Below are 26,889 nucleotides of genomic sequence, written 5' to 3' on the forward strand. Positions count from 1 at the left end.
CTTATGCTGGGACTTGACTTTGCACGTGCCCAGTCATTGTGTCTCGTACGTCATTGGGGTTGAACACATGAGACCTGAGCTTGTGAGCAGAGTAGGAAGCTTCGAAATCTATCCGTCCACTAGCAGCTACGAGGCAGGCAATCTGTACCGCTCACTAAATCTGTACCGCTCACTAAATCCAAAGTATTCGACCGGGGGCGACCTCTGATAACTTCTATCTCACTCTTTCGAGGGGGTGGGCGGCCTAAAGGCGTCATTTCAGACGCATAGCAACTACGCGGGCTAGCGAGATTTCCCTCTTGCTACTACGAAGACCGGTGAACTGGATCGGAATTTAACGGGGAGGAAAATCGCAGGCTAAACTTTCGTCAGGGAGTAAGTCTCCTTTGACATCGTCTCGTCGTGCTGAGCAATTCAATTGCTGCTGTTAAAGGGGAGCTTGCTTCTGGAGTCTAGAGGGCTTGTAGCTGCCTCAATGCCATAGAAACTGGACAGACAGAGAAATAATATTCTTACTAACGGATATTTACTGCAGTGGGTAGTGAAACGAACGAAAAGGTTGTCCTGGGGTCGAATCCGCATGGTAGGCAGGACTTTCCACCCCTTGACCTTGAAGATTCAGACACAACAGTTCAGACGGTAAGTAACACCATGGTATTCTTTCTACATCGATCCATTTTCTAATATTCGAACTAATCTGTAATTGCGAGGCTGGACAGGACCTGCCACATTATGGCAAACTGATTGATCAATCTGAATCATCGAATTCCAATGTTGTGGTGGAGGAAAACGGCAAGTCATATTCTGCAGCTCTTCAAAACGACAAGCTCGAGGAGGATAAAAGGATGATTACCAACGGGTTTTACGTGCCTTATCCTGCCCTCCTTAGTGGGATGCACCGAGAGGCTCACGAGAGAGAGGCTTGGAGAGCTGGAGGGATTCGATTCGCCCCCCTTCGTGTGCCCTTTAAACGTCGTATGCAGACAGCAGCAGTCCTTTTCCACTCTATGTCTATTGTCGTGCTGGTGTCCTGTTTCTGGTTCAGCTGCGCGAACCCCCTGACCTGGCCCATCCTCGTTCCTTACCTTATTCACCTGTCGTTTTCTAACGCAGCGATAGACGGCAAACTTTCTTACAGATCTGAATGGCTTCGATCGTTGCCGCTTTGGAAGTTATTTGCGGGATACTTTCCAGCCGCGCTTCATAAGACATTCGACCTTCCTCCCAACAGGAAGTACATTTTTGGATATCATCCGCATGGGATCATTTCCCATGGCGCCTGGTGTGCCTTTGCTACCAACGCATTGGGATTCTCAGAGAAGTTCCCTGGTATTACCAATAGTTTGTTGACACTCGATTCCAATTTTCGCCTTCCATTCTACCGCGACTGGATCTTGGCCATGGGAATCCGATCTGTTTCGAAAGAATCTATTCGAAATACCCTGTCTAAAGGAGGAGCTAGCAACGATGGGCAGGGGCGGGCGGTCACAATTGTTATTGGAGGCGCTCGTGAATCTCTCCAAGCCGAACCCGGAACGCTTCGCCTGATTCTCAAAGGGCGCAAAGGGTTTGTCAAGATGGCCCTGAGATCGGGAGCAGATCTAGTGCCGGTGATTGGTTTCGGTGAGAATGACTTGTACGATCAACTGAGTCCGAAAACGCATCCCATGGTCCACAAGATCCAAATGATCCTTCTGAAAGTATTCAAATTTACGATCCCGGCTCTTCATGGCCGTGGACTTCTCAATTATGATGTTGGTTTGATGCCTTACCGACGGGCCGTCAATATTGTGGTCGGGCGGCCTATTGAGATCAACGAGCCAACCGAAGAGCACCCCTCTCAAGAAGTTATTGACAAATACCACGAATTGTATGTGGAGGAAGTTGAACGGCTTTATGACGCTTACAAGGACAAATTTTCAAATTTGAATACCGTTCCTGAATTGCGCATTCTGTCGTAAGAGGTTGCGAACGCCATGACGCCTCTGAATGCTATCTGTTATCTGGTGGCGAACTTGTTTGTAACTCGATCAATAATAACTACTGGCTACTCTAATAGAGGCTTTGAAGACGGTGTTCGACAACACGCAAGGTAGAATTGTCCCGGCAAACCTACGATGAAAATAGTGCACTCTTAATCAATCATTTTTTCCCCATTTGTTTATGACCCCATTTGTCTTACCGTCTACAATGACTACTCTAAACTACTCGTTTGTGGGTTGCCGAGCTGTGTCACGCACGTGACTTCGCGTTCACAACTTTCCGGTTTGGGTCGCGTGAGTGTAATGGGGTCAGCGAAGAGGTCTGCTATTTTCGAAGCTCGAAACGACATCCCATTCGACGACATCCCGTCTGAATCAAGCCATTTCTCTGAAAAAATGCCTCGCGCATCCCCTAGGAGACGGCAGGTGGTAAGCTACAACGAGGACTCTGACGGGGCGACTCCCAAAACCATCAAGAAGTCGAAAAGCGCCGTCACGAAAGCGGCAATAAACATCACCGGCAAGCGAAAGTTAAACTCCGTAACCGAAAGAGAAGATAGCACACATAATAAAAAGCAACAAAGAAGGCCCAAGGCGAAGGCAAATGCCGAAGAAAGCGCAATGAAGTTGGCAGACAGGACAACCATATCTTCCCTGACCAAGGCCATGTACATTGGAGCTCATGTTAGTGCCGCTGGAGGTGAGTTTGTGGGTAGAGTTGGGACGGATCAAGATGGAATACAGCCCCTTTCACGTCCTCCACAGAATGTACTAGATTTACCCTGTTCAGAACTAATCACACGTCGTCATCTTTTCGCATAGGGGTCCAAAATGCCGTTTCCAACGCCGTCCAGATTGGAGCCAACTCATTCGCTCTCTTTCTCAAGTCTCAACGCAAATGGGACAACCCCCCAATTTCTACAGAGGCCCGCGACCTCTTCACTAGCGGCTGCAAAGAGCACAATTACAGCACCGCAGAGCATGCCCTACCCCATGGGTCGTATCTCGTCAATCTGGCGCAAGCGGACGAGTCCAAGGCCGCACAAGCCTACAAAAGCTTCGTTGACGACCTCGAGAGATGTGAACAACTCGGGATCAAGTTGTACAACTTCCATCCCGGCTCAACCGGGGGAGAGGCTCGACCAGCGGCGATTGACCGGATTGCTGCACAATTGAACCGTTCGCACAAGGCGACTCAATCAGTGATTACAGTTCTAGAGAATATGGCCGGTGCGGGCAACGTGATTGGCTCAACCTGGGAAGACTTGAGGGACATTATTGCGCTGGTAGAGCAGAAGGATCGAGTAGGCGTCTGCATAGATACCTGCCATGCATTCGCAGCTGGATACGACCTACGAACACCGGATGCATTTAAAAAGACCATGAAGGCATTCGACGAGACTGTCGGATATAAATATCTCAAGGCTTTCCACTGTAAGCATTGCCTACCCGTCAATACCGTCGACAACATTTTACGCAGGATAAACCATAACACGTTTCGCGCCTTGTAGTAAAGCTAATATCCTTTCCCAGTGAATGATAGTAAAGCCCCCCTTAATTCCAATCGAGACCTGCATGCGAATATTGGAACTGGCTTTCTAGGCCTCCGCGCGTTCCACAGCGTCATGAACTGCGATGGTTTTTGCAACATGCCCATGATCCTGGAGACGCCCATTGAGAAGAAGGGCCCAGACGGAAAGACGGTTGAAGACAAGCAAGTCTGGGCAGATGAAATCAAGCTACTAGAGAGCCTCATAGGAATGGACCCAGAGAGCGACGAGTTCAAGCAGAAAGAAAAAGAACTTCAGGCCAAAGGTGCAGCAGAGCGCAACAGAATCCAAGACCAGGTTGACAAAAGATCGGCCAAGAATGCTAAGAAGGGTTCAAGGGCGAAAAAGAGTGGTGTAAAACAGAGGAAGAATGCACACGACTCAGGCGAAGAGAGTGACTAGACGGTTCCAAAAACCCTTCTTCAGCATCATGGGATCCTAAGACCTTATTACATACCGGCTATGCATTACGCGGCACGTTTTCCTCTTGGATCGAAATAGCTGGTAAAGCGGAAGATTCTGGCCGTGCCGACACGAAGATGAAATCGAATAACCATCGGCTTTGTCATGTTCTTCCTCTATGTATATGTAATATTATATGTACCATTAAAAGTTCAACAGATATTGCTTATCCCGCTAATTGTTTTCGGTGCTACAAACGCTCAGGAGAAACGCCAAACAATGTCTGCCCAATAAGCCTAATAGTGTGAATGAGATAGCGACGGCTCCTGACTTGAGTCAAAATAACTTGAATGAGATACTCTCTTAGCCATGAAATCGCATCAAGGCTTCGTTTTACCTGCGAGTTTTTGCGTATACTTCCAACTTGCCAATTAGAGATCGCAAGCCGACACCACGGTCACAGTTTGCTTCGAGCCACTGTTCCATTCTTCCTCGCACGCTTTTCAAAGACTTCAGCACCGGCATCCTACACCCGTCTTCGAATTCCAAAAATGACCCGGGGTTGAGCAGCACTTCGAAGCAATCAGACCAAAGATCTGCCTGCCAGTATCGCTTCAAGCTTTCACGGATCTTATATTTTCTGCCGGTACGACCAAGCCCACCTTGATCGCATCGTTGAGTTTCAATGTACTTTCCAAAGAGGAGACAGTGAATGATACCTGCTAGACCGTGGTAGTCGATTTGCCATGTCCACGGGCGTCCTTCGCGCATCTCCGCGCAGTCCTGTGATGAAGTCTTCCAGTCGGCGATAAACTCCACGTTCGAGACAAAGGCCTTCATGTCAATGCCCCGACCAAAGTCAATGAGAAAGATGCCTCTTGATGCCCAACCGCCACTTCCATCCGCTTTCCATGGCATTGATAGAGGTTGCTCCGAAGACATCGTATCTAGCCGAAGCAGGCAATTGTCGGCCTTTAGATCACCATGCAGGATGTTCTTGGCGTGAAGAGCTTCAACAGTGCGCATAAGCTCAATGGAGAAGAACATCGCCAATTGCTCATCCATTAAACCAGATGGTTCGGCTCTGAAGAAGTTAACCAAGTCTAGGAGTGTTCCATGAGGGTGATATGGTAGAAAAAGGAATCCTTCGTCTTGATATAGCTGTAGCTCATGGGCGTAAGACAGAGAAGCTGCTGCACGGTGCTGCGGACCCAAACGAGAGTGTGCAAGCCTCATAATGTAGAACTCCCAGGGAGTTGGTGGTACTTCCATCTTGAGTGCCTCCAACTCACTTCGGTGGCTAACAGCAAACATGCCTTTGCCCATTGTGGCTACTGCATTCTCGTCATTTTCATCCTCCTGCGGAGAAGAGTTTTCGACTAGATAGACAGGGGCAAATGCTCCTGCACCAAGCTCCCGTTTCAAGGTATATACTCGGCTTGTGTTGGGAAACTTAATCAGGACTGGAGATGGGAGAGGTCCCGTCTTGTCGGTGCCGCCCTTGCTCAATCTGTTCAAGGCCTTGGTAAACTTGCGAATATCAGCTCCGAATTCGTATTTTTGCCCACTTCGGTCGTAGAACCCGGCATACGAACTCAGAGGAGGCTGAAGGTTGTTTAGAATTTCTTGACGGATAGAGATGTCAACGGGATTGCATTGGATATCTTTAATAACGGGGCCTTTTGGGGCAATCGCATTGGTAGATGGTCCCTTGACAATGGATCTGGATTTTGGGACTAGGGCAGCAGGGATTTTCGGCATAGGACATTCGTCGTCTACAATTTCTCTAAGAGGACTGCTTAAGGGCTCGTCGTCGGAATGATCTTCTCCCATGGCGTTGGTAGCTCCATCTCGTCTACATGGTGTTTTGAATGTGTCTTGACGTTGAAGATCAACATCAAGTGAGCATTCTGTCCGCTCCGTAATTGGCGTCATAAACGGGAGTCGATTATTCGCCACCTCGGCCGGGTCCCTATACGGACGTGTCGGAGGGTCATAATCTTCTGGAGGAATGGGAACAAATATTGTGCGGGTTTTCGGAGAAGACTGCTCATCCAAAGATGCAACTATTGCTTCATCATTCGGACAAGTTGTTGGACAGGTCTGCTCTCCGGATTCTGCCTCCTCAACATGGCCGTCATACTCGCTGTGTATTGGAAGAGTGCCGTCCACATCCTCTTCCTCAACATTTGGGATGTGCTTTTGAGCTGAAAATTCTGACCACTCACTTAGACTCTGTGTGTCAGCAGCCCCGTCGTCGCCATGCTGACTGGTAACATCGAGTTGTCTAGTTGTGCCTGTACTTTCGCCGTCAGTGGTATAGTCGCCATCTGTCTCGTAATCCTCATCCTCTGCATTTTCGTTTTCGTTGTTCAGCTTAAGAGGAGCGTTAAAAATGTCATATATATCGTCAGTCGCTGCCTTCGTGTGGAGCGTCATCGTCGGCTCAGATGCTTGCTTCTTGCGAAATTTGGGACCTGAAGGAGAGTCCAATTTTGCCTTGACTAGAAAATGTTAACTCCCGCGAGTCTAATAAGGCAAAATTTGATATCTGGCTTACTGATTTGGGTCTCGTTGACTTCCATGATTTTCTTCTTTGCAACACGAGGCTCTTGAAGATGCTCTTTCATGCCTCCATTTTCATCGAACAACATTGGATCTTGGTGAATAGCAAGTTTGTTACTGACACCGCGGCTGATCTCCTCAATCCCACTGAGAACTTGTATCGGCTCAGGGACAAGGTCTTCCTCCACGGCCTCATGGCTCCAAGACCGATCCAACCAACCCCGGCGTGCCGCAATAATTTCTTCGAAACTCAGTTCTGAACCGGGTTCTTCCGGGGTTGGGTACACAGCTGCAAGGTCAACGAATATGTATTCTTTCTTTCCTGTTTGCGGGTGTACAGTCACTTGGCTTTTGGCCGATACAAGGACGACATTGTTTATTTGAGATAGCGACTGGATTAACGAATACATGCCAGGGCCAATAAATTAGTCCTATTCTCATCAATATATGGGCTTGGAAAGGGTGTATTGAGTTCGGAAACTTACCGTGTCCCTGAACACTGCCATCTTCGGCGCAGTACTCTTCTTTCCACCGGCCTTCAACGTCTCTCCAAGCCACGGCTTCGGTTCCACGACGTTTTCTTTCTTACGGTCAGACAAGGATCCAATTGATTCCCATCCCTTGAGACCTTCTCCCCTAGATGACAAAGGTGCTGGCTTGGCATCCGCATCTGAAAAGATAGCAAGCTTTGATTTGGCTGGCTTTGAACCGGCGCTGCCGGCACCGCTCCTAGGTCGTGACGCTTGAGGGTCGTTGGGCCGCGACAAAGATCCAAAAGGATCGACCTTTGCGGCCAGCGCTGGACGTACGGTAGGAAGAGCTGGCGACGACGGCTCAATGGCGTCAGCCGGCTGCTGCCTCATTCGTTCCTCGAACTCCTTGTACTTTCGCATCAATCTCTGAACAGGCCTACTCTCACGCTCAATTCCCAGCTTATAGACCTCCTCTGCTTGTGCCCATCTTCCTGCAGCTTCCAACCGATGCAGCGTACTCCTCATAAAAGAGGGCCAAGCCTTCTCCTATTCCATGACGCGAGAGAAACATGTAAGTCTCTCTTGGGGTGTCTGAGAAGAAGTGGATGTAATGAACCCAGAGCCTCAGGTAGCGAGGGTCATTTTTATATTGTGCAGAGGTAATGAATGTCTTTGTGGCGCGTTCAAGCAGCGTGTGCAGCTGCGATTGTGCAGTTGCTTGTGCCGTTGGATACGCATCCAGTGTCCATCTGACGTACCTGTCGAACACGTCCAGCGGATCATCTGATTCAGAAATATTCTGAATTTCTGCCTCATATTCGGCGCGAATGCAATCGTGGACATTTTTGGTATCCGAGGGAGTCGGTGTCGCGAGTTTATGCAGAGGTGATGGAGAGTACAACTCTGCTAACTTCCTTGCCGATCGTCCACCGGGCAAAGACTGTATGTTCTCCTTTTGTCCTTCGATGACATCGAAATCGATCAGGTTACTTGAGGCTACCATTTTGAGTTAGAATCCACTGGAGCAGCCAGTTCTTTTTGACTGTGACTTCTGATGTCAGATGTCAGTGACTGAAAACTCATGCCACATTGTTTTCATTCCCAGCAATGTTGTGTTTCTTTCAGGAGTTGCCGTGGCAACAGCCACAATGCAATGTGGCTGCCCCGGCCCAACCCCCGCCACGACTTGAGACGACGACTACGGAGGACAACTTTAGGGTACTCGGTAGGTACTAACCTAGTGACTACAATCTAGACCTACCTACCTACCTAGGTACCTAGTAGGTAGGCAGGTGTTACCTTGTCGTGATGGATGGCCTCACGGAGACATGATGTAATACCTGCAACCACTTGAAGACTTTGTTTCTTCGTGTTAATTGCCTGCCCTCTCCACTTTCCACTACCTTATTTGAATCTATTTGCGTTGACTTTTTTTTTTAACTTCCCGCGCGCTTTACCCCGTCATTTTGTTTTCATTCTTCATTACAGTGTGTAAACCACTTTTTCATCAATTGCCACATTTTGGCAATAATAATGGTAGATACATTGCATTTAGAGGTTAACCGACTTGCGGAAGTTAGCACCGGCGTAGATGGCTTGATCTCCGAGCTCCTCCTCGATTCGGAGAATCTGGTTGAGCTTAGCCAGACGCTCGGAGCGGCATGGGGCACCAGTCTTGATCTCGCCAGATCGGATACCCACGACGATGTCGGCAATGGTGACATCTTCTGTTTCACCGGATCGGTGGGAAACCATGACACCCCAGCCGTCAGCGTAGGAGTCCTTGGCTGCCTGAATAGACTCAGTTAGGGTACCAATCTGGTTGACCTTGAGGAGCAAAGCGTTGCAGGCCTTAAGCTCGATAGCCTTCTTGATGCGCAGGGGGTTGGTGACAGTCAGATCATCACCGACAATCTGAATATCCTGGGTCTTGTAGAAATAGCTCCAAGCCTCCCAATCATCCTCAGCGAAGGGGTCCTCAATGCTGACAATGGGGTACTTCTTGCAGAGATCTGAGTACATAGCAGCGAGTTCCTCATAGGTGATCCACTTGGTTGGGTCGCTATCAGGGTTCTTGAAGTCAAGGTCATACTTCTTTGCGTCCGTCTTGTAGAACTCGCTTGACGCAACATCCATGGCAATATTCATCTTGCCAGTGTAGCCTGCCTGCTCAATGGCATCGGTGATAAGCTCGAGGGCCTCATCAGCGGTCTGGATATCGGGAGCAACACCGCCCTCATCACCGACGTTGCCTGCGGACTGGCCATACTTCTTCTTGGCCAGAGACTTGAGCTTCTGGTATACCTCAGCACCCTGGCGCATGGCCTCGGAGAAAGTGGGAGCATCACTGCAGGTTCTATTAGTGAACGACCAAATATATAGGCAATGTAGTTATGACTCACGAGGGGACAATCATGAACTCCTGGAAAGCAAGACGGCCGCCAGCATGAGAGCTACTTTTGTTAGCCCTCCGTTCCCCATAATATGGAACAATGATGCGTAATCCTAGCGTTACTTACCCGCCGTTGAGGACGTTCATGAAGGGAACAGGAAGAACGTAGGGCTTCTTGGTTCCAGCAAGATCGGAAATATGAGCGTACAAGGGGACACCCTTGCCAAAATTAGCAATTGGAATCTTGAATTGGCCAGCCTAGTTGCAATCATCCTACCTTCTCAGCAGCACCAGCCTTGGCAATAGCCAGACTGACACCAAGGATGGCATTGGCGCCGAGCTTAGTCTTGTTGTCAGTGCCATCAAGGCCATTGAGAAAAGAGTCGACTTTCGACTGGTCCTTGACATCAATGTCTTCCTTAATCAGGGCAGGGCCAATGATCGTGTTAACATTCTCAACAGCTTTGCTAACGCCCTTGCCGCCCCACTTGGACTTGTCATCATCTCGAAGCTCACAGGCTTCGTGCTGACCTGTATTCTCGGTTATGCATTGCACAAGTATTGGGGTGGAGGAGTATCGGGACGAACCGGTAGAAGCTCCGGAGGGAACGATAGCCCGGTGCAGGCCAGTCTCGGTAACGACGTCAACCTCGACGGTGGGGTTACCACGAGAGTCGTATACGGACCGCGCGTGAACCTTGGTAATGGCCATTATAAAGGTCAGTAGTTAGATATAATTCTGCAAAACAGCCAGGAGAACCGTTAGCCAAGAGCTGAACTGACGATGCAGCGTTTGTGGTGGGGGAGGGGAAGGGAATGGACACTGCCAACAGAACCGTTAAAAGAGAGCGAGAAACAGAAATATAATTAGCCGGAACAGGAGGTTGCCATTTAACTTGCTCCAAGGGAGATAACCACATAGCAAAGGAGAAATCTGGGAGGAATAATACGAGCCAAAGGGCTGGTTCGAATATGCCTCAGAGACCAAGCCTTAGGCTAGATCTCCGTCGGATGACAGCTGGTATGGAGGGGTAGAATGGTAGCGTAGATATGCAGAGGTAAAGGATGACAGCAAAGAGAGACCAAGTGAAGCTCAGATATGAAAATACGTACCAATTCAGGAGGGTTGATGGCAATCTTTCGAGTGGTTTTCTCGAATGGCTTGAAGAAAGCTTTGCAGGAGGGTATTTGTTGAGGTCAAGTGTGAGGTTTTTGGGCCAAGTCGCAGGTGGGGCAGTATCTAACAGCGCCAGAAAGAGAGGGGCAACAGTCAAGGGCTGAAAGCGAGGAGCAAGACAGCACGTGCATCATGCATAGGGCGGGCTGAGGCACAGGAAAAAAGGACTCTACCCGTCAGCGACTAAGTGGCTCGTACGTTTCGCCAGTGCCCGATAAGGGTTTACTTGCGACATCAGGGAATTATGCAGAGGATGAATGTATCGTTCTGTTCGGTTACAATTGAAGAACCGTATCTTGATACTGTCGTTAATTTGTCAAACGGGTAACTAATAAGGCATTCGCAGCTCAGAAACCCATGACCAGCTAGAACTTCTCAAGAAGGCTTGTTTCAACAAAACGTAATTGAAGCAGTTCGTTTATCAAATAACTGCACACCTAGTAGGCAGGTACCTAGGTAGGCATGTGACTGGCTGGGTACTATACGGTACACAGTACACTTCCCGGTAATACATGTAATCTTCCAGGGATGCATGTGCCATAGTTGACACACTTGCCAGCTTTTCTATGTGTCATTCCTGTTACTCAAGCAACTTACGCCTGGCCCATTGCATATCGGGTTTATCTCCGATGCTATCATCCGTGTGACAAATCTTTTCTTTGAGATTATCATCAATTGTAAATGCATGCTTACCCTGACGCCATTATGTACCAAAGCTATCATCTCTTGATCCCCAGGCCGTTAAAACCTCTCCTTCATCCTTGCAGCAACGGTCCTTAGGTTTCCATACACCTTGCCTGGTGGCTTGCCAAGAATCAAACTCACGACGGACTCTCGTGCCATATGAATATTCTTGAATCCGCCGAGAATGTGAATTTTAGAGTCGGCCAGTACAATTCGAGTTCTGCTGGCGTTCTCAATTGCGAATTTAGTTTTTCCATCCTTGCCAGCAATGCGGCCAATCGCACGTGCTTGGCTGTCACCGTGCATGATTCTGACGTCCTTGATCTTGAAAGTTTCGATATAAAGATCATCCAATCTAAGCAAAGCAACAGCGTCGTCAACGTCGAAGCCAAGGGTGAAAGCCTTCACAAAGTCCTCGCCTTTTTGCAGCGCCCCAGAATCGGTTGTGTTTTGCGAGGTCCTCAACTCTACCGTCTTGCGTTTAATATTCATTCGACATTGTAGTTTCAGGTGTTCAACTAGGGGAGGGTAAATAGATGGCCATGCTTGTTTTAGCGGCGTCATTCGATGCGGCGGCACCGGGATCTTTCGAGTTTCGACTCTTGTCACGGGGTCCTAGACATAGGTCAGCAAATTCCCATTCTAAATCTGCTGTATCTTGTAATTGGAATTCTTACAATATCTCTGGACGGAGCAAATCGAGGTCGACCCTCCTCATCGATGGCCATGGAATCATCTTCTTGTTCATCTGCTATTGGTGCGGTGTCTGCATCTACCGGCATAGCATCTGGCTCCCCGAGTAGAAACTCGTCCCCGTTATCTTTTCAGAAATAGTTAGCTAGCTGCGAGAGAATATACAACGTCATCAAATATGAAGGAATTTGGAGTACCTTGCGTCTGGGACAAGGCCTCCACAGCCTGGAGCGGGGTCTCCTCAGCCTTTTTTAAGGCTGTAGGGGCAGGCATGGTGATTGCACTTGAATTTAATCTGAGTGATATTGTATTTCAACAAACTCAGTATGCTCTAATCGTTCTCAAGTATGATGCGATTGTTTCTTTGGTGAGTCTGGATGGTGCGAAGGCACGATGAAAGACTTGGTTAGCGGCGTAAAGGCAAATTTGCCCACCACCGACTTTTGCGATCGCCGGGATCTTCACAAAAATTTGTGGTGGCTTATCGTAGCGTATCTATTGGCCAAGCCTTAGCGGCAGCTCCGGTACGTACCCAGCACTCTGGCGCGTCATAAACGACTTTTATGCACCTGGGGCAACCTTGGTTCTTCTCGTCATAGTATCAACCTGCCTCCTATAGACACTTAATCTAGGCGAGGGCGATCGAACCGAAGTCTGACACCCACCGCCTTGAATTCATTCCTCCTAGGCGCCATGATCTGGAAGCATGTCTAAGGCCTTTTCATCGCGGCTGCTGGGAAGCCGTCTTTGGTCACAGTACACTGCACCCACTGTAGCTGGTTTCTTTCGACGGCTGCCCCTTCAGAGGCCAGGTCAACAACCACCGTCGATATCAACATGTCGAAACTCGCTGGCATGGTGGCACGTGCGCCATATTCAAACAGTACCAATTTCGCACTTCTTGGCACCTTGCTCTACGAAGCGCACTCTCCGTTCGACCGGGCTATTGGAGCCGTATTATAAAGTGCCAACTCGTAGCTACCCCCATGGCGGACTGATGCGAACCTCGATAAAGCTACTGCAACAACAGCAGTGCAGCTACTCTAGTCAAAGAGAGCCTGCAAAAGAACACCCGATAGCAAGGAGATCTTCAACGTCGCCGGAAAGGAAGCAGTTCGAGTCAAGTCAACAGCATCAGGCGGTCCCAGAGCAACCGAATAGTGAAGGTGATGAATCGATAGCATCTTCGGTATCTAAGTACCTCCACCTTCCAAAGTTACCACATCGACCGGCAAAGGAGGAGCTTCTGGCCGCCGCAAACGGATTCTGGGAGAGACTCAAAGTTCGATTTAAATGGATGTCAATCAGAAGCATGCGCCCATGGAATGCTGATGAATGGGGAGCTTTCGTGTCTTGGTTCATGTTGGGGCATATTGTGTGGATTCTTGTCGGGACCACAACTTTCTTTTCTCTTCTTATCTTCTCCATCAACACCGTCTTTGCACAAGGTAAGCGGCTTGCCAATTCGCTACTACGTCTGGTAGAAGCGCTAATACTTATATCTAGAAACTCTTGCGAAGTGGGTTGGCGATTACTTGACGCAATCTGCTGGCGTTACTGTTGTCTTTGAGTCAGCAATCGTTCCCAAATGGAAAAACGGAGTGATCGCATTTCGAAATGTGTTTGTCTCTCGCCGTCCGGGCCAGGTCAAGTCTTCTGTGAGCAAAGGCTCTACGGACGCCGCTGCGGTGGCAGCTGCTGGTCGACAGGCGCACCTTATCGAATATTCTGACCCAGAAGATGATGGGAATTACACACAATTTGATGTTACCATTGCCAACGTCAATGTCACTTTGTCGTTTCTCAATTGGTGGAACGGCAAGGGTTTGCTAAAGGACGTCGAGGTAAACGGGGTTAGAGGAGTTGTGGATCGTACTTCAGTACAGTGGCCAATTGAGGAAGTAGATCCTCTATCATACCGACATGAACATCAACCTGGGGACTTCGAGATCGAGTCATTCAAGTTGGAAGATCTGTTGTTGACCATTTATCAACCTGACGGCTTTCGGCCGTTCTCCGTAAGCATATACTCCTGCGAACTCCCACGACTCCGAAAACAGTGGCTTTTCTACGATTTTTTATCCGCAAATCATATGTCCGGATCGTTTGACGGATCGCTTTTTACCATCCATCCCCGTCAAGTCCATGGCATCGTGTCTCGCCAAGACCAAGGAGCAATGATGGGTTTGGGAGAACAGAATGCCTGGCAGAAGTTCAGCAGACTTCGGATTGATGGCCTAAAAATTGACCATCTAAACCGAGGGGTAGAAGGACCGTTCGGATGGATTTACGAAGGGAATGTCGACATCGTTGCTGACGTAATGCTACCTGCTGAAACAGACGAAGGAATCACGAAAGTCATGGCCGATTTCTATGATCAGCTTGAGGAGGCAGTCATTATGAACAAACAGCGGTTGTTGCAAAATTCTACGGACAACAGTCCCGTCTTGCTCCGGTCTGGACATCTCTCGGAAGCTGGCCATGTCGAGGCTACCGAAAACAGCGAAGAGGGCGAACCGGGCGAAGAAGATCGCCGGTATATTATCATGGACATGCGCATTCATATGAATGATGTGAAGGCCGCAGTACCTCTCTTCACAAGGGATATATCCTATGTCAACCAGGCACTTGTACGACCAATTGTGGCTTACATCAACGCCAAGAAGACTTACATTCCAATATCTTGCCGCATAGTCAAACGTCTCAGCGATTTTGATGGAAGTTGGACTGTGTTCGACTGCGGGTTAATGAATGACGCATCAGTTGAAACATATGACGCCTTTGCCAAAGACGTGGAAAATCAACAGAGCCGTGTCCGTCGATTCAAGAAGGTTGGATTTTGGACACTGTCTCTTGCAGTCCACGCTCTTTTTATGGGAATGGCGGGAAATGTGGTTTGATGTAATACCCCTGAACGATATCTCTACTCTATTGTAATACCTTTCTGTATGCTTGTTTTTTTTCTTTTCACTCTTGCATCGTTCCCAGTACCTTAGCGAAACATGAATGGGCTATCGATGAAGGGAATCTTGTACACGACGACAGCACAGAACTCGGACGGTGCAGCAAAATTGGGGTACGGCGTTGAAACATGGTCACAGGGTCATTTTATCTTCTTTTTTTCTTATTCACAACGGCGTTCTCGGGAGGATAAAGCTCTTGCATGCGGACCGGACAGAGGAATCAGGGACGCTGAACATGGAATCCCTTTAGACATGTAATGAATGTCATCTGCAATACATTCGCGATGGCCTTTAAGACACAGGACGACAAATATTGCGTGGCTTAACTTAGTTTTGACTTCTGAAGCCTAATGTTTCAGTCTAGGTAATTACTACGTATCCTTCAACTGTATCCGGTCCAACAAATATTCCACAAGATGAAGCTATCTCCATTGATGGAGCTATCAACAAGCAGAGAGCCGTAATGTTTGTGTCGAATAGGAACAAAGAACGCATTAATTTGCCCACAAAATGCGAATGACCCCGTCTAATGCTCCCTCTGATGATCAAATCCTATTTTCCGCTCTGCTTCTCCCTCAAGACGGATCCATCCTCATTCGCCCCATGAATCACAAAGCAGGCCGAGAAAGTGTCTTCTGGGTGACGTTTCTCAACGACGGGTATGTGAGCATCAAGTGCATTCGACAGAACAAGAAGCGGATAGCATCTGTCTCCGCGCAGGCTCGACACAAGGGTTCGCTATGAGCTGATGCAAATGCTTTTGCTGTACAGGTTGACGGGACCTCCATAATAGTGCCAAGGGTTGGGGGCTGAAGCAGCTCCTTTATTATATTCTTGAAAAATCTCGTCACATGAAATCGTCACTGTTGACATGGTCAGCAAATTATACCAAATGGCGATTTTAGTTTGCACATACTCTCCGAACGCATCGCCATCGTATGTTGACACATCCGTGGTATTGGCACGGGTAGTGACAAGTGAGGTCTTAGTTTTGGCGGCCTTCGTTTTCTTGCCTCCTTTGTCAGAAGCTTTCTCGTCCTTCATCTTCTCGTTGCTGAGGCGAGTCAGTGCACTGGCAACTTTCTTGACCTGGTCGCTTGATAGCTCCTTGGCCAGGTCCTTGACGAATTCTTCGAGGAAGAGACCGTAGTGGGCTTTCTTGCTATTACCATTGATAATAGGCGAAAGCGTGGTGCGCATAAGTTCAAACTGCTTCTTCGTCTGCGGATTTAAAAGCGGTAATGAAGCAAGATTCACAGTCTTGGTCGGGTCTTGTTCGTCGACAACAATGGCAGCACCGATGGTCGGAGCCTTGCGGCCGCTACTGATGCCAACGCTGCCAAAAAGATCCTCAGCATGACGCAGATCAGCCTCCTGCTCAGTACGACGTAGTCTTTCGCGGCGCTGTGCTTCGGTCTCATCGTCCTCGCTTTCTTCTTCCTCTTCCGCACGTTGACGAGCGCGGTTGGCCTGATGCTCCGCGATTCGCTCAGCCTTGGACTTTTTGTTGGCGGCAGCTTCAGCATCAACTTTTGCCTTGGCTTCGGCAGCCTTACGCTCTTTCTCACGCTCTACCTCGGAATCCTCGGCGGCATCCCAAGATTCGAGGACCTGAACAAACATGATATCAGTTCCGTTCCCGCAACGTGTTGGCAGGGCCACGGGCTTTGGAAAGAAGCAACTGGTTCACTCACATCGCTGTCGTCTTCCTCATCTTCGAACTGGCGTCGGCGAGCAGCCGTAACAGGAGGAGAAGAAGGGGGAGTGCTGGAGTCGCTTTCCTCCTCGTCTGGGGTAAAGAGCGGTCAGTTAGATGCAGCCCAGGCACAGGAACAGGCGCACAAATGCTTTCTAGGATTGGACGCGGTCTCCACAGAGCCGCATCGTAAACACTGGGGGCTGTTTCTGTAGATCTGGATCTATCACGTAGATAGACGGGATGTGCGCGTGGAAATGGAAAGTTGGAAGGGTGTCGTGAAATCCTTACCCCACTGTTTCTTCGCAGGCATGATGCCAAAGGTTCAGTCTGTCAGGGTTTGAAGGTGTATCTGCGTCACGACGGCTCGGGATGGCACTACCAAGGTGATAGATAGCTGTGTAGCTGATGGTTGGTTCGAGGATAAAGACTGTGCTGGCGTTCAGCGTCGCGGCAAGAGGAGGGACGTGGAGAGAAGAAGAAGACAGATGACAGTAGGATGGAAATTTTTTTGTGTGTCGCCCGACGACCACGGATGAGAGGGAGGGGAGAGGGGGGAGGGACCAGTTGGCATGGAAAGGGAGGGGCCGGCACATGGGCGTCAGGCAAGACACGGTGCAACAAACCTTGCCTCGTTCTCTTTCTTAAGACTTAGAAAGGAAAGTTTCGAAAACGGGCAGCTATGATAATAAGGTAAATAATTATTGATATTAACAAAGAGAAAGATTAGAAAGAAATCTAAGCAACAGGCTTCTAAAGATCTATGCCGGACACGGTTGGACGACGGACAGGCATGCAATGGTGATAGTGTCCGGTGTCATTGGTATCGCCGGAAAACCGAGCCATCGTCGGTGCCACCCGCGGGCCTTCCCTAAGGCCCTTCCTTACTCCGTACTCCGTATGAATTGGCCACAATCGAAATTCTTTGTTCGGCAGCTGATAAAGTCACCTGCATGGAGATTGTAAGAGTCATACACGCGGGTCTCGAAAACGTGGAAGCCAAGTGGCTCCGATCATGGCAGCTGGAGGCCGATACAGTAACCGGACTGATGCGACCATGTCACCTCAATTTGGACCGTTTACGGCTTAGTATTATGTACTTGGCTCCAATCCAGTTGAATGCCTACCTAGGTAGGTCCCTACTTACCTAGGTAAGTACCTACCTAGGTAGGTACCTAGGAAGGTACCTAGGTACTTAAGTAGGTAGTAGTAGTGCGACTACTGGTACGATTGTTGTGCAAAGGCGATGCCAGCCTCTGAGTCTCCGCCTGGCTCACCACTTACTGAAACGTCACCGGAGAACTCGAGTATACAAGATGCAGTCTTGACCTCGATTTGCCTGTGCACAGACATAGAGTACAGGCCTCAGAAGAGGTACTGGGCAGGCATTTGATTTCTGCCCAAAAGACCGCCCGACCTGTCGACCGGTCACCCCACAAGAGTTGAAGTGAGTCAGTCCATCTTAACGGAACGGAATATCACGCAGCCGAGTTCTCTGTACTCCGTGATGTACGACTGAACTCTTCTCGAAAACGCTTTCCGGGAATGCGAGGCCTCAAATGGGATGGGTCCTGCCAAGCTGTAAATTGATGCACAAGCAAGTTGAATAACCACGACGAGCGGATGATGGTGAGCATGCCTCAAGATTCAAATTGCAACTCTGGCAGTCCTCCCGGGGAGGGAGACATTGTTGTGATGACCAAGCCCAGAGCAGTTTCAGTTTTCTTGTTTCCTAGGTTCTCGGGTTGTCTGTGGCCTGGGGTGTGTCAATTTTAGAACGGCGGAATGAATCGCCGCTCTGCCGATTCATCATGTAGATGTCACCCACCAGCAGGAACTCGAGCATGCTTAAGTAGGTACTTATATGAACCTTACCACCACACGCCAACTACGCCAGCCCACCAACTGCCCAAGCGACCGTGGCGCTGCTGTCGGTGAATCTGGCTCCGCGCCTCCCAGCCTGCCTTTCAAGCCACTTTTGCGGTTTTGGTCCGCCAGACCCTGTGGTGGGGAACCAGGCCAGGTGCATTTTGAGTCACAATTGCTTTCAAGTGGGAAGAAAAGTTCGTCTTGCTCGACGAAAGCCTTCATGACAGTTCGCCCAATTTCGTCTCTTGGCCTTTCCTTCAGTGTTTCCACTTCTTTTCGTCCGCGACGATCATTATACCAGGCTCGACGCTCTTTTAACACAATTCCTCGATTCTCGACGATCCGAGTTGCAACCCCCACTACTACCCTCAAAGCCCTAGGCAAATCTACTTGTAGTAGCTGGCACTCTAAATCAAGATCATTACTCTGCATTTGTTTGCCTCGATCGATCAAAACATTTGCTATGGCTCAGTCGAACATCATGAACCAGCTGGCCCAAAGGGTGGAGGGTTTGACTCTTGATGGCCTGGCGCAGAAGTACCCTACTGCCCATCCTGAGATCAACCCTCTTGACCTATATAGGGCACATCTGAGCGATGTCCTGTTCAAAATTTCAGGCGTCGAAACATCCATCATTTATCCTGCTGTCATGTGGACACAAAGCCTTGACAAGGGCGACTTCGTCGTGGCGGTTCCTGCACTCCGTATCAAAGGCAAGAAGGCTGACGTTTTGGCCCAGGAATGGGCTGAAAAGGTATGATTGACCTCGGAAATTTAGTGCGACAGTTTCGTAAGGAACAATACGTTAACATCCGGCTTGCCATAGTTCCCAGAGGATGACCCTCTGTTTAACAAGCCTGCGCTCAGCGGGCACTTCATGTCTTTCTTCGTCAAGGGAGGACCCCTTATTGAGTCAATCATTCCATTGGTGAGGAAAACTGGGAAAGACTTCGGTTTGTTATACCAAAATGAAATAAGTAATCAAACACTGATAGCCGCAGGTGAAAATCGATTCAATGGCCTCAGGGACCCAAAAAACCTGAGCTCCGGCAAGAAGCGTATTGTGAGTAAGGGTCCTATATTCAATTGCTGTCATATCAAACCATTAACACCAATTTAGATTGTCGAGTTTAGCTCTCCCAATGTTGCAAAGCCCTTCCATGCCGGTCATCTTCGATCCACTATTATTGGCAGCTTCATTGCCAACCTCTATGAGGCGAACGGTTGGGACGTCGTTAGGATGAATTGTCAGTGCTTCCCAGTCATAGCCGCCGATATATAAAGGGAAATATAACTGGGGCTAACTGCAGCTTGTAGACCTTGGAGACTGGGGAAAGCAATATGGGCTGCTGGCCTTATCGTACGAACGAAATGGAAATGAAGAAGAACTCAACAAGAATCCGATCGACCACCTCTTCAAACTCTATGTTCAGATTAACGCAGAAATGAGTGCCGAGAAAGAAGCCATTGAAGAACAGAAGAAAGAGGGTAAAGATGTCAGTGCTTTGGAAGCCAACAGCCTCGACGAACAAGCCCGCCAATACTTCAGGCGAATGGTAAGACGTAGCGCATTCTTTATACTACTTGAAGCCTTCAAGCCACAGTCAAATTTTGGCGCCGCTAACGTGCAACTAGACCGATAGGGATGAGGCAGTTCTCTCTCAGTGGCAGCAATTCAGGGATCTCAGCATTGCTCGTTATAAAGGTAAGCGGGCAAGCTTTGGCAATAGAGTCGGACCGTTTCTATTTCAATTTTCACCTATGCCACATTCATCCACATGAACTCCAATAGATATACCATGTTCTGACATCATATAGAAACGTACTCTCGGCTCAATATCCAATTCGATGAGTTCAGCGGTATGTTTTAATAATGAGCACTCGCAAACGCCGACGCTAAACTTGAATTAGGTGAGAGCCAGGTATCCGAGGAGTCAATGTCCAAAATAGCCGACGAGATGAAGGAGAAAAACATTTCTCGAGAAGACAAAGGCGCCGTTCTCGTTGACTTCACCCAACTTCTCCCAGGCAAAGAGGGGAAGAGGCTGGGAACTACTGTTCTCCGGTATGTACTCATCACTGAGTGGTCAGGCGAAGCAAGAGCTAATCTGATTATTATATTAGAAAACGAGATGGCACTGCGCTCTATTTGACTCGCGATGTTTGCGAACTGCTTGGACGTGTACGTGTTCTCTGCCCCCAGACACTGCTGCACTGGTTGGCATATGAGCATGTATTGGCTGACATCCCGTGTCCTATAGCATGAGAAGTACAACTTTGACCATATGATCTACGTGGTTGCTAGCCAGCAGGACCTCCACCTCAAGCAGCTTTTCCAGATCATCGAGCTTCTTGGGTACAAGGACATTGCCAAGAAGTGCCAGCACATCAATTTTGGACTAGTCCTTGGTATGAGCACCCGAAAGGGAACCGTTAAATTGTGAGCTCCACACATCTCCACGATACCTGTATATTTCCTACTCGGGGGCGTTGCTGACGAGCATTAAAATTAGCCTAGATGATATCCTCAAGGACTGTGCGGATCACATGCACGAGACTATGAAGAAAAATGAGGAGAAGTACGCTCAAGTTGAGGATCCAGATGCTACAGCCGACACGCTCGGCATCAGCAGCGTAATGGTTCAGGATATGAGTGGCAAAAGGTGAGTGGTGATGTCTTTAAGCGCCTAGTCGTCTCAATGACTAATCTTACATCTAGAATCAACAATTATACTTTTAATATGGAGGCCATGACGTCCTTCGAAGGCGACACTGGTCCTTATCTCCAGTATGCACATGCCCGATTGTGTTCAATTAAGCGCCGTGCAAACCTCACGGATGAGGACTTGGACAGCGCCAACTTGTCTCTTCTGAAGGAGGATCATGCTGTCAATATCGTGCGAATGCTGTCGCAATGGCCAGATGTTTTACAAAACACGCTCAAGACATTGGAACCAACAACAGTTCTCACCTATCTTTTCAAGATGACACATGTTATCAGCAGCAGTTACGACCACCTGCAGGTTGTTGGTAGCGAACGAGAGCTAATGAAGGCCCGTATGGCTTTATACGACGCAGCACGAATTACGTTGGCCAATGGCATGCGCATCCTTGGATTGACGCCACTTGAAAGGTAAGCAACGAGCGTAGCCGTTGTACCGATCTCAACACTGACAGGGTATCAGGATGTAAACATGTAAACCTGTAAACATGTAAACAGGGCAACTTGCTCGACGTTCATGTAGATGAGAACAATGGACCAGCAGGGGTGGATGAAGGTGGTCATGAACAACACACAGCGACTACGGGTGGCAGTGAAAACAGGGCAAGTCACGAAAAGCCGAGCCTGCAACATGAGGCATGACAACCTGTTGCCTTGAAAACTAAGGTACACCTCAACATATAACTTAATTATTCAATGTTGGATCAAGCCAGCTGTTGATCGGCAGCCAGCGTCAGAAGTAGAGTGGAACTTGTTTGATTCAGCAATAAATCGCCAAGCTGCCAGGGAGCATATTAGAGGCTTTTTTTTTGTTGGTTGGAGGGGGGTGGCGTCGTTCTCGTATTATTACGGGGAGGTTACTCTTCCAACACGGGCGACGGTGAGTCAGAGCTGGGAATTTGGTTTCGACCCCGTCCCACTGCGGATATGACTTGCCGGAAGTGAGAAACGAGGTCTTTCAGAGCCCGTTGAGGGTAGCCTATTTTCTGCTGCATCTGGCATAGATTACACGACGTGCAGTTACAGCCCACCAGGTTCCCGACCATGTAATGTTTTTATCATCTACTAGATAATTCCGTGCCATGTGCATGATGATGACAGAGATGTGCCTCATCCGGCAGTCTGGGTTGGTGGAGCAATCAGTTTCCTGTTTATGGATGGCAAGAGCCGCAACCTTAGTAACAAAGCTTACTTGGTTGGTGCCGCCATGGGCCCTTGGCGATTGGGTGTCAAGATTGAATTTGCGGAAATTGGGTCCTAATACTGTTATTTTTGCATCATCCAGCTTGCTCGAGAATTCGGGATCCAATGCGGAGCACGGAGTATTGGAACCCATATGGCCTGACGATTTCTGAGATGTCAATGATAGAGATGTTGAGACACCTACGAATGAGGAATCGAGATGCTGAAAAGTTTCTTCATGCTCGTGACAGATACAGCCCTGGTGTAGCAGAGATGCTGATGGGGCACGATGGGGCACGCTGGGTGCCCTGGGGCAATAGTTACAAATGTACGGAGTATGCCAGTAATGCTGGTTCTCCGTAGGGGCGGGATGATTCGGAATCCAATTTCTGCTCGAGGAGTCAAGTACCAGACACGTACTTAAGGCAGTAGGGCGATGCGTGAGAGCCCGGAAGATCCCGATGGCTTCAATGTTGCTAGCTCCAAGTGTAGACCAGTCCCGACTTGGGCCCGATGTCCGGCTAGCCAGCCCGCTTGCCCCTGAGCCCGCCTGGACGGTGCACTTGACGCCTGGCATCTGGTTACATGTAAGGCTAGGCTGTCTAGCAACCGACCAGACCCCGCGGAGTTAGTTGTTACTTGACCCAGCGCGGTGGGATTCCGATCCGTCTTCGTCTGGCATCACTTCGGTGTCTTTCTGGAAGGGCGGTTTTGATTTCCATTTTTCTTTCCTCCCTTGATTACTCCCGTAAGACCAACCATCTTGCTTTGCTTGGGCCTTGTGGCCAAAGGCATCGCCGATAGCCTACGGGATACTGCCAAGCCGTTATGCTTCGCCGTGTAATCGGATGCCGGTGTCGAGTCAAGAGTCTCATGCATATAAATCCAGCCCAGCCAGTTTAGACTTTCGTAGACATAAATCTTGTCAATGTGCGACACCATAGCCAACACTACTTTGTCTCTTTCTTATAATCAAAGTAAAGTCAACCTCTTCCTGAACCCCGAAACTATCAATTGCCAATCTTTGATCAGGCAGTCACCTGTTCAGTCTGTCCAATCATCATCAACGAGAAGAATAACACCACCACATAAGTCTCTCTCGCCTCCCATGATATCCACCACCGTCCAGTCCCGAACCCATGTGTACCGGCAGGCTGTCAAGCTAGCACGATCTGCTAACCTTGCTCTTGCCGGATCACCACTTGGTCTCAGACTCGCCTGCGTTGGCCCAGCCCAGCATCACCACATAATCGCCTCGCCGCGACCCTTCTCCACGACACCCAAGAACCACCTCCGAGACTTTTTCCCCGCCAAGGACACGCCGCACATTCAAACAACAAAGGCAGCATGGCCGCATCCTGGGTATACCCTGGAAGAGATGGTGGCTGTCGAGCCCGCCCATCGCGAGCCCCGAAACTTTAGTGACTGGGCCGCCTGGAAGATTGTTCGCTTCGCGCGTTTCTGGATGGACAAGGCGACGGGCATGGGCAGGGACCAGCAAGTTGATAAAAAGCACCCCACCACATCTGTGGTGGCAGAGAAGCCACTGACCGAAGCACAATGGGTATGTACGCATTCTCACATCAAAAAGGAGAAGAAAAACCAACGGTCCGAAGACCCGCCACGGAGACACGGCCTGCAGACAAGCAAATCATATTCCAGCTATTGCTAACACGCGCATATCCAGCTTGTCCGATTTGTCTTCCTCGAGAGTATCGCCGGCGTTCCAGGAATGGTGGGCGGCATGCTGCGTCATCTCAGCAGCCTCAGGCGCATGAAGCGCGACAACGGGTGGATTGAGACCTTGCTCGAGGAGAGCTACAACGAAAGAATGCATTTGTTAACATTCATGAAGATGTGCGAGCCCGGCTGGTTCATGAAGCTCATGATCATTGGAGCCCAGGGCGTCTTCTTCAACGCACTCTTCATCACATATCTCCTCCATCCCCGGATCGTCCACCGGTTCGTCGGATACCTCGAAGAGGAAGCTGTGCACACATACACCCGGGCTATTCGTGAAATCGAGGACGGCCACCTCCCAAAGTGGGCTGATCCAAAGTTTCAAATCCCGGATATTGCTGTCCAGGTAAGCATCCACAACACTACATGAAAGCCTGCTTTGCGAAGCAAGACGCTAACAAAGGGGGCCTTTTTTGGCCCATTTCATGCAGTACTGGAACATGCCGGAAGGGAACCGCACGATGAAAGACCTCATCTTGTACATTCGCGCAGATGAAGCCGGTCATCGTGGAGTCAACCACACCCTTGGGAACCTTAACCAGAAGGAGGACCCTAATCCGTTCGTCAGCACCTTCAAGGACAGAGAAGCGCCTAAACCGGCCTTGAAGGCCACCGGGTACGAGCGATCTGATGTCATTTGAACGCAATGATGTCTGAAAAAAAGAAAGAAGAAAAAAAGAGAAGAAGAAAAGAAGTAAGAAAGAAAAAGATAAAGACGTTAAGAATTACGTCAACGGCACATATACCGGAAAATTTTCCACACACACTATAGAGTTTCATTTTGGTCTCCTGTATACCATTGGAGTGGTGGTTGATCTTCACCTGCTTCTCGATTTCACTTATCCTGGAGTAAGACATCTAGTCTAGATAAACGAGGCGTTCAAATTAGGTTTTCTTTTGTCTTTTAGAAGGTGTAGCAATTACAGCATTGCATTTCGGAGTTTTGGTCTAGATATGGCAATACCTCTCAGCTCTTGGATTCCTTGTAAGGCAATTTTGTACATGGATGTTTCTTTCTTTCTTTTTTTTTTTTTTTTTTTTTTTTTTTGGTTCCTTTATTATTATTCTTCTGTATAGTACTATCTCGGAAGCCTCAAGGCTCAAGCAATTACCTGATTGGCCAAAGCTTTGACCGTCATAATGAATAAACAGACTGAGATGCTAGACGTGAGATTGGAGAATACCTCAAGTTGCACTAGTGCATGAACGAGGGCGCAAATGGTAATACTATTGGAATGCGTTCCGCAGCAGGGCATTCTTAGACGATACCTGACGCTTCGCAGCGCAAACCAGCCCATTCGCGAAATCGACATGTTGGGCAGAGAACAGACGACATAGCTTTGCCCCCTCGGTCTCCAGCAACACGGGCTGTGATGGACCGAGAATGCCGCCATGGCGATGTGCCACAAACGGCACACTAAACCTTTTCCTCTTGCACGGAGCATGCAAAACTTGGGCGCAGTTTGCAAAAGGTCCTTTCGTTTGCGCCATCTTTTTTAGGTTCACGTGCTGGCTGCTTGCCCTGGGTATGTTCTTGGCTTCTCAAGTATCCCTGTATCCGAAAGGGCTTTTTCATAGTTTTTAGCGTGGCATTGCCTTTATTAGGGTCAATTGTTTTTTTTTTTTTTTTTTTTTTTAGAATTTACATAGACCACGACGTACCGGCGTGCGAGTGGCTTTTGCCGTGCTGGGTATTGCAACCATGCTTCAACAGGTGCTATATTAGCAGGAAAATGGCATATCCATTCATCCTGCAGCCCTATGCGATAATAAATAGAAGTGGCTCGTCCACTTAGTCGCTGACGGGTAGTAAAATGTTCCAGGTGGCATGGGAAGTTGGTATATTTTTAGATGTTGTATCCACGACGAGTCTTCTGCAACTTGAACTACAAGTCCAGTGTAATACCACGCAATCCCTAATGTTGTAGGCGGTAGCTGGATGCTGAAGGTGATGTCGGCTCATCCTGCTCGACCTGGCGGAATGACGCGTCTGCCACGCAAGGGTTGACACTCGGCTTGGCAACAAGCAACGTGCATTTGACGATACTTGCTTTTGAGTGAATAGCAGTCGAGGACGTATGTACTAGCAAGGTGGACCCACCGGAGTAGGAGTACAGCCACCACGACCCAGAGATGGGTGGGGCTATTTTTGGGGACGTCGTCGTCAGTCACCCATTCCTGGAATAGACTAACTAGTAAATAAGTCTGTACGGAGTGCGGAGTGCTACTATGCGAACATCGAATGGTGGATTCCAGCGATTCTGGAAGCTTGGCCCATCAAATGGTTCAATGTTATGCCAGCGGTGGGCTGCACTGCCCTTAATGCTCCGGCATAGGGCTGGGCTGGGCTGTCTTGTTTTTCATTGTCGCTGGCCCATGGTACTGCAGGACTCAACAGTTCGCATGTAAGAGTATATTAACTTGATATTGCATCCCGTCGTTCGTCTGGTCCTTACTTTTGGGTGAGTTGTGGCGGTTAAGCTTGCCGACTGCAGCCCGTCGACAGTGGCTATGCTAGAGCATCACACGCATAATCCGCACCCCGGCCTGGCTGTGCTTGTCCGTCTCTGTACCGCATCTGCTTTGATTGATAATGTCAATGGGGATGGAACCCGTTGTGCTCTTGGACTTGTGCGAGTCAGACCGACTTTGGCATCAACGGCAGTTTGTTGATGCAGACTGGGCGCACATAAACCAAGACCAAGGCCAAGGCTGCCAGGAACCACTGCTGGGCCAGGTCAACGGGATGGGGGCGGATGTAACGCACGGTTCCGGGGGTTACGATTGAACCGCTTCTCA

At 49.0% G+C, this 26,889-nt stretch overlaps 12 protein-coding genes across 14 annotated transcripts; 7 read left to right on the forward strand and 5 right to left on the reverse strand.

Annotated features, from left to right (window-relative positions):
• The first annotated feature begins 122 nt into the window (after positions 1–122).
• DGA1 (diacylglycerol O-acyltransferase 1) lies at positions 123–2,152 on the forward strand. Of its 2 annotated transcripts, XM_066120648.1 has the most exons (3): positions 123–375; positions 536–639; positions 720–2,152. In XM_066120648.1, coding segments are annotated over exons 1-3 (1,347 nt in total). In that variant the 5' UTR covers positions 123–374; the 3' UTR covers positions 1,962–2,152. The 2 variants fall into 2 exon arrangements, with proteins under 2 accessions (XP_065974484.1, XP_065974485.1); XM_066120649.1 differs by having other exon boundaries at positions 123–639.
• Positions 2,153–2,197: 45 nt separating this feature from the next.
• APN1 (DNA-(apurinic or apyrimidinic site) lyase) lies at positions 2,198–4,177 on the forward strand. Of its 2 annotated transcripts, XM_066120650.1 has the most exons (3): positions 2,198–2,682; positions 2,805–3,416; positions 3,516–4,177. In XM_066120650.1, exons 1-3 carry the CDS (start codon positions 2,286–2,288, stop codon positions 3,932–3,934), a joined length of 1,428 nt encoding a protein of 475 aa, XP_065974486.1. In that variant the 5' UTR covers positions 2,198–2,285; the 3' UTR covers positions 3,935–4,177. The 2 variants fall into 2 exon arrangements, with proteins under 2 accessions (XP_065974486.1, XP_065974487.1); XM_066120651.1 differs by having other exon boundaries at positions 2,805–4,177.
• Positions 4,178–4,327: 150 nt separating this feature from the next.
• BUB1_1 (protein kinase) lies at positions 4,328–6,909 on the reverse strand (the record flags this gene model as incomplete). Its single annotated transcript, XM_007812742.2, has 2 exons — positions 4,328–6,438; positions 6,495–6,909. The coding sequence occupies 2 exons, from the start codon at positions 6,907–6,909 to the stop codon at positions 4,328–4,330; spliced, it is 2,526 nt and encodes an 841-aa protein (XP_007810933.2).
• A 15-nt stretch (positions 6,910–6,924) lies between these two features.
• On the reverse strand, positions 6,925–7,497 carry BUB1_2 (protein kinase; the record flags this gene model as incomplete). Its single annotated transcript, XM_066120652.1, has 2 exons — positions 6,925–6,930; positions 6,985–7,497. The coding sequence occupies 2 exons, from the start codon at positions 7,495–7,497 to the stop codon at positions 6,925–6,927; spliced, it is 519 nt and encodes a 172-aa protein (XP_065974488.1).
• A 1,026-nt stretch (positions 7,498–8,523) lies between these two features.
• Positions 8,524–10,076, reverse strand: ENO1 (phosphopyruvate hydratase; the record flags this gene model as incomplete). Its single annotated transcript, XM_007812743.1, has 5 exons — positions 8,524–9,319; positions 9,375–9,425; positions 9,492–9,583; positions 9,642–9,895; positions 9,953–10,076. The coding sequence occupies 5 exons, from the start codon at positions 10,074–10,076 to the stop codon at positions 8,524–8,526; spliced, it is 1,317 nt and encodes a 438-aa protein (XP_007810934.1).
• A 740-nt stretch (positions 10,077–10,816) lies between these two features.
• Positions 10,817–12,323, reverse strand: PNO1 (pre-rRNA-processing protein pno1). The gene is made up of 3 exons (XM_007812744.2): positions 12,116–12,323; positions 11,903–12,045; positions 10,817–11,840 (listed from the first exon to the last, which is right to left on the reverse strand). The coding sequence occupies exons 1-3, from the start codon at positions 12,189–12,191 to the stop codon at positions 11,283–11,285; spliced, it is 777 nt and encodes a 258-aa protein (XP_007810935.2). The 5' UTR covers positions 12,192–12,323; the 3' UTR covers positions 10,817–11,282.
• Positions 12,324–12,528: 205 nt separating this feature from the next.
• On the forward strand, positions 12,529–15,190 carry MDM31 (Mitochondrial distribution and morphology protein 31, mitochondrial precursor). Its single transcript, XM_007812745.2, has 2 exons — positions 12,529–13,366; positions 13,425–15,190. Exons 1-2 carry the CDS (start codon positions 12,625–12,627, stop codon positions 14,816–14,818), a joined length of 2,136 nt encoding a protein of 711 aa, XP_007810936.2. The 5' UTR covers positions 12,529–12,624; the 3' UTR covers positions 14,819–15,190.
• Positions 15,191–17,316, reverse strand: HCR1 (Translation initiation factor 3 subunit J component). The gene is made up of 4 exons (XM_007812746.2): positions 16,869–17,316; positions 16,576–16,670; positions 15,798–16,492; positions 15,191–15,744 (listed from the first exon to the last, which is right to left on the reverse strand). Exons 1-4 carry the CDS (start codon positions 16,888–16,890, stop codon positions 15,729–15,731), a joined length of 828 nt encoding a protein of 275 aa, XP_007810937.1. The 5' UTR covers positions 16,891–17,316; the 3' UTR covers positions 15,191–15,728.
• Positions 17,317–18,927: 1,611 nt separating this feature from the next.
• Positions 18,928–19,206, forward strand: SYR1_3 (arginyl-tRNA synthetase; the record flags this gene model as incomplete). Its single annotated transcript, XM_066120653.1, has 1 exon — positions 18,928–19,206. The coding sequence occupies one exon, from the start codon at positions 18,928–18,930 to the stop codon at positions 19,204–19,206; it is 279 nt and encodes a 92-aa protein (XP_065974489.1).
• A 117-nt stretch (positions 19,207–19,323) lies between these two features.
• SYR1_4 (arginyl-tRNA synthetase) lies at positions 19,324–21,583 on the forward strand (the record flags this gene model as incomplete). Its single annotated transcript, XM_066120654.1, has 10 exons — positions 19,324–19,509; positions 19,567–19,693; positions 19,764–20,002; positions 20,082–20,151; positions 20,265–20,306; positions 20,358–20,511; positions 20,571–20,628; positions 20,708–20,886; positions 20,960–21,109; positions 21,166–21,583. 10 exons carry the CDS (start codon positions 19,324–19,326, stop codon positions 21,581–21,583), a joined length of 1,623 nt encoding a protein of 540 aa, XP_065974490.1.
• Positions 21,584–23,458: 1,875 nt separating this feature from the next.
• On the forward strand, positions 23,459–24,022 carry AOX2_1 (inducible alternative oxidase 2; the record flags this gene model as incomplete). Its single annotated transcript, XM_066120655.1, has 1 exon — positions 23,459–24,022. One exon carries the CDS (start codon positions 23,459–23,461, stop codon positions 24,020–24,022), a length of 564 nt encoding a protein of 187 aa, XP_065974491.1.
• Positions 24,023–24,082: 60 nt separating this feature from the next.
• Positions 24,083–24,731, forward strand: AOX2_2 (inducible alternative oxidase 2; the record flags this gene model as incomplete). The annotated part of the gene is made up of 2 exons (XM_007812748.2): positions 24,083–24,436; positions 24,522–24,731. 2 exons carry the CDS (start codon positions 24,083–24,085, stop codon positions 24,729–24,731), a joined length of 564 nt encoding a protein of 187 aa, XP_007810939.2.
• Positions 24,732–26,889: the final 2,158 nt, after the last annotated feature.

This window comes from Metarhizium acridum, assembly GCF_019434415.1.
Source record: "Metarhizium acridum strain ARSEF 324 chromosome Unknown scaffold_320, whole genome shotgun sequence".
Classification (NCBI taxonomy): Eukaryota; Fungi; Ascomycota; class Sordariomycetes; order Hypocreales; family Clavicipitaceae; genus Metarhizium; species Metarhizium acridum.

Bases quoted from the DNA above. Each gene is read 5' to 3' on its own strand.
- DGA1 (XM_066120648.1), top strand. The intron at 640-719 runs GTAAGTAACACC...GAGGCTGGACAG, and splicing joins CAGACACAACAGTTCAGACG to GACCTGCCACATTATGGCAA.
- APN1 (XM_066120650.1), top strand. From the start codon at position 2,286: ATGGGGTCAGCGAAGAGGTCTGCTATTTTCGAAGCTCGAAACGACATC. The intron at 2,683-2,804 runs GTGAGTTTGTGG...CTTTTCGCATAG, and splicing joins TCATGTTAGTGCCGCTGGAG to GGGTCCAAAATGCCGTTTCC. The intron at 3,417-3,515 runs GTAAGCATTGCC...ATCCTTTCCCAG, and splicing joins ATATCTCAAGGCTTTCCACT to TGAATGATAGTAAAGCCCCC.
- PNO1 (XM_007812744.2), bottom strand. From the start codon at position 12,191: ATGCCTGCCCCTACAGCCTTAAAAAAGGCTGAGGAGACCCCGCTCCAG. The intron at 12,046-12,115 runs GTACTCCAAATT...ATTTCTGAAAAG, and splicing joins GGCCTTGTCCCAGACGCAAG to ATAACGGGGACGAGTTTCTA. The intron at 11,841-11,902 runs GTAAGAATTCCA...ACCTATGTCTAG, and splicing joins TTGCTCCGTCCAGAGATATT to GACCCCGTGACAAGAGTCGA.
- MDM31 (XM_007812745.2), top strand. From the start codon at position 12,625: ATGTCTAAGGCCTTTTCATCGCGGCTGCTGGGAAGCCGTCTTTGGTCA. The intron at 13,367-13,424 runs GTAAGCGGCTTG...ACTTATATCTAG, and splicing joins CAACACCGTCTTTGCACAAG to AAACTCTTGCGAAGTGGGTT.
- HCR1 (XM_007812746.2), bottom strand. From the start codon at position 16,890: ATGCCTGCGAAGAAACAGTGGG. The intron at 16,671-16,868 runs GTAAGGATTTCA...TCTTTACCCCAG, and splicing joins GCCTGCGAAGAAACAGTGGG to ACGAGGAGGAAAGCGACTCC. The intron at 16,493-16,575 runs GTGAGTGAACCA...ATGTTTGTTCAG, and splicing joins ATGAGGAAGACGACAGCGAT to GTCCTCGAATCTTGGGATGC.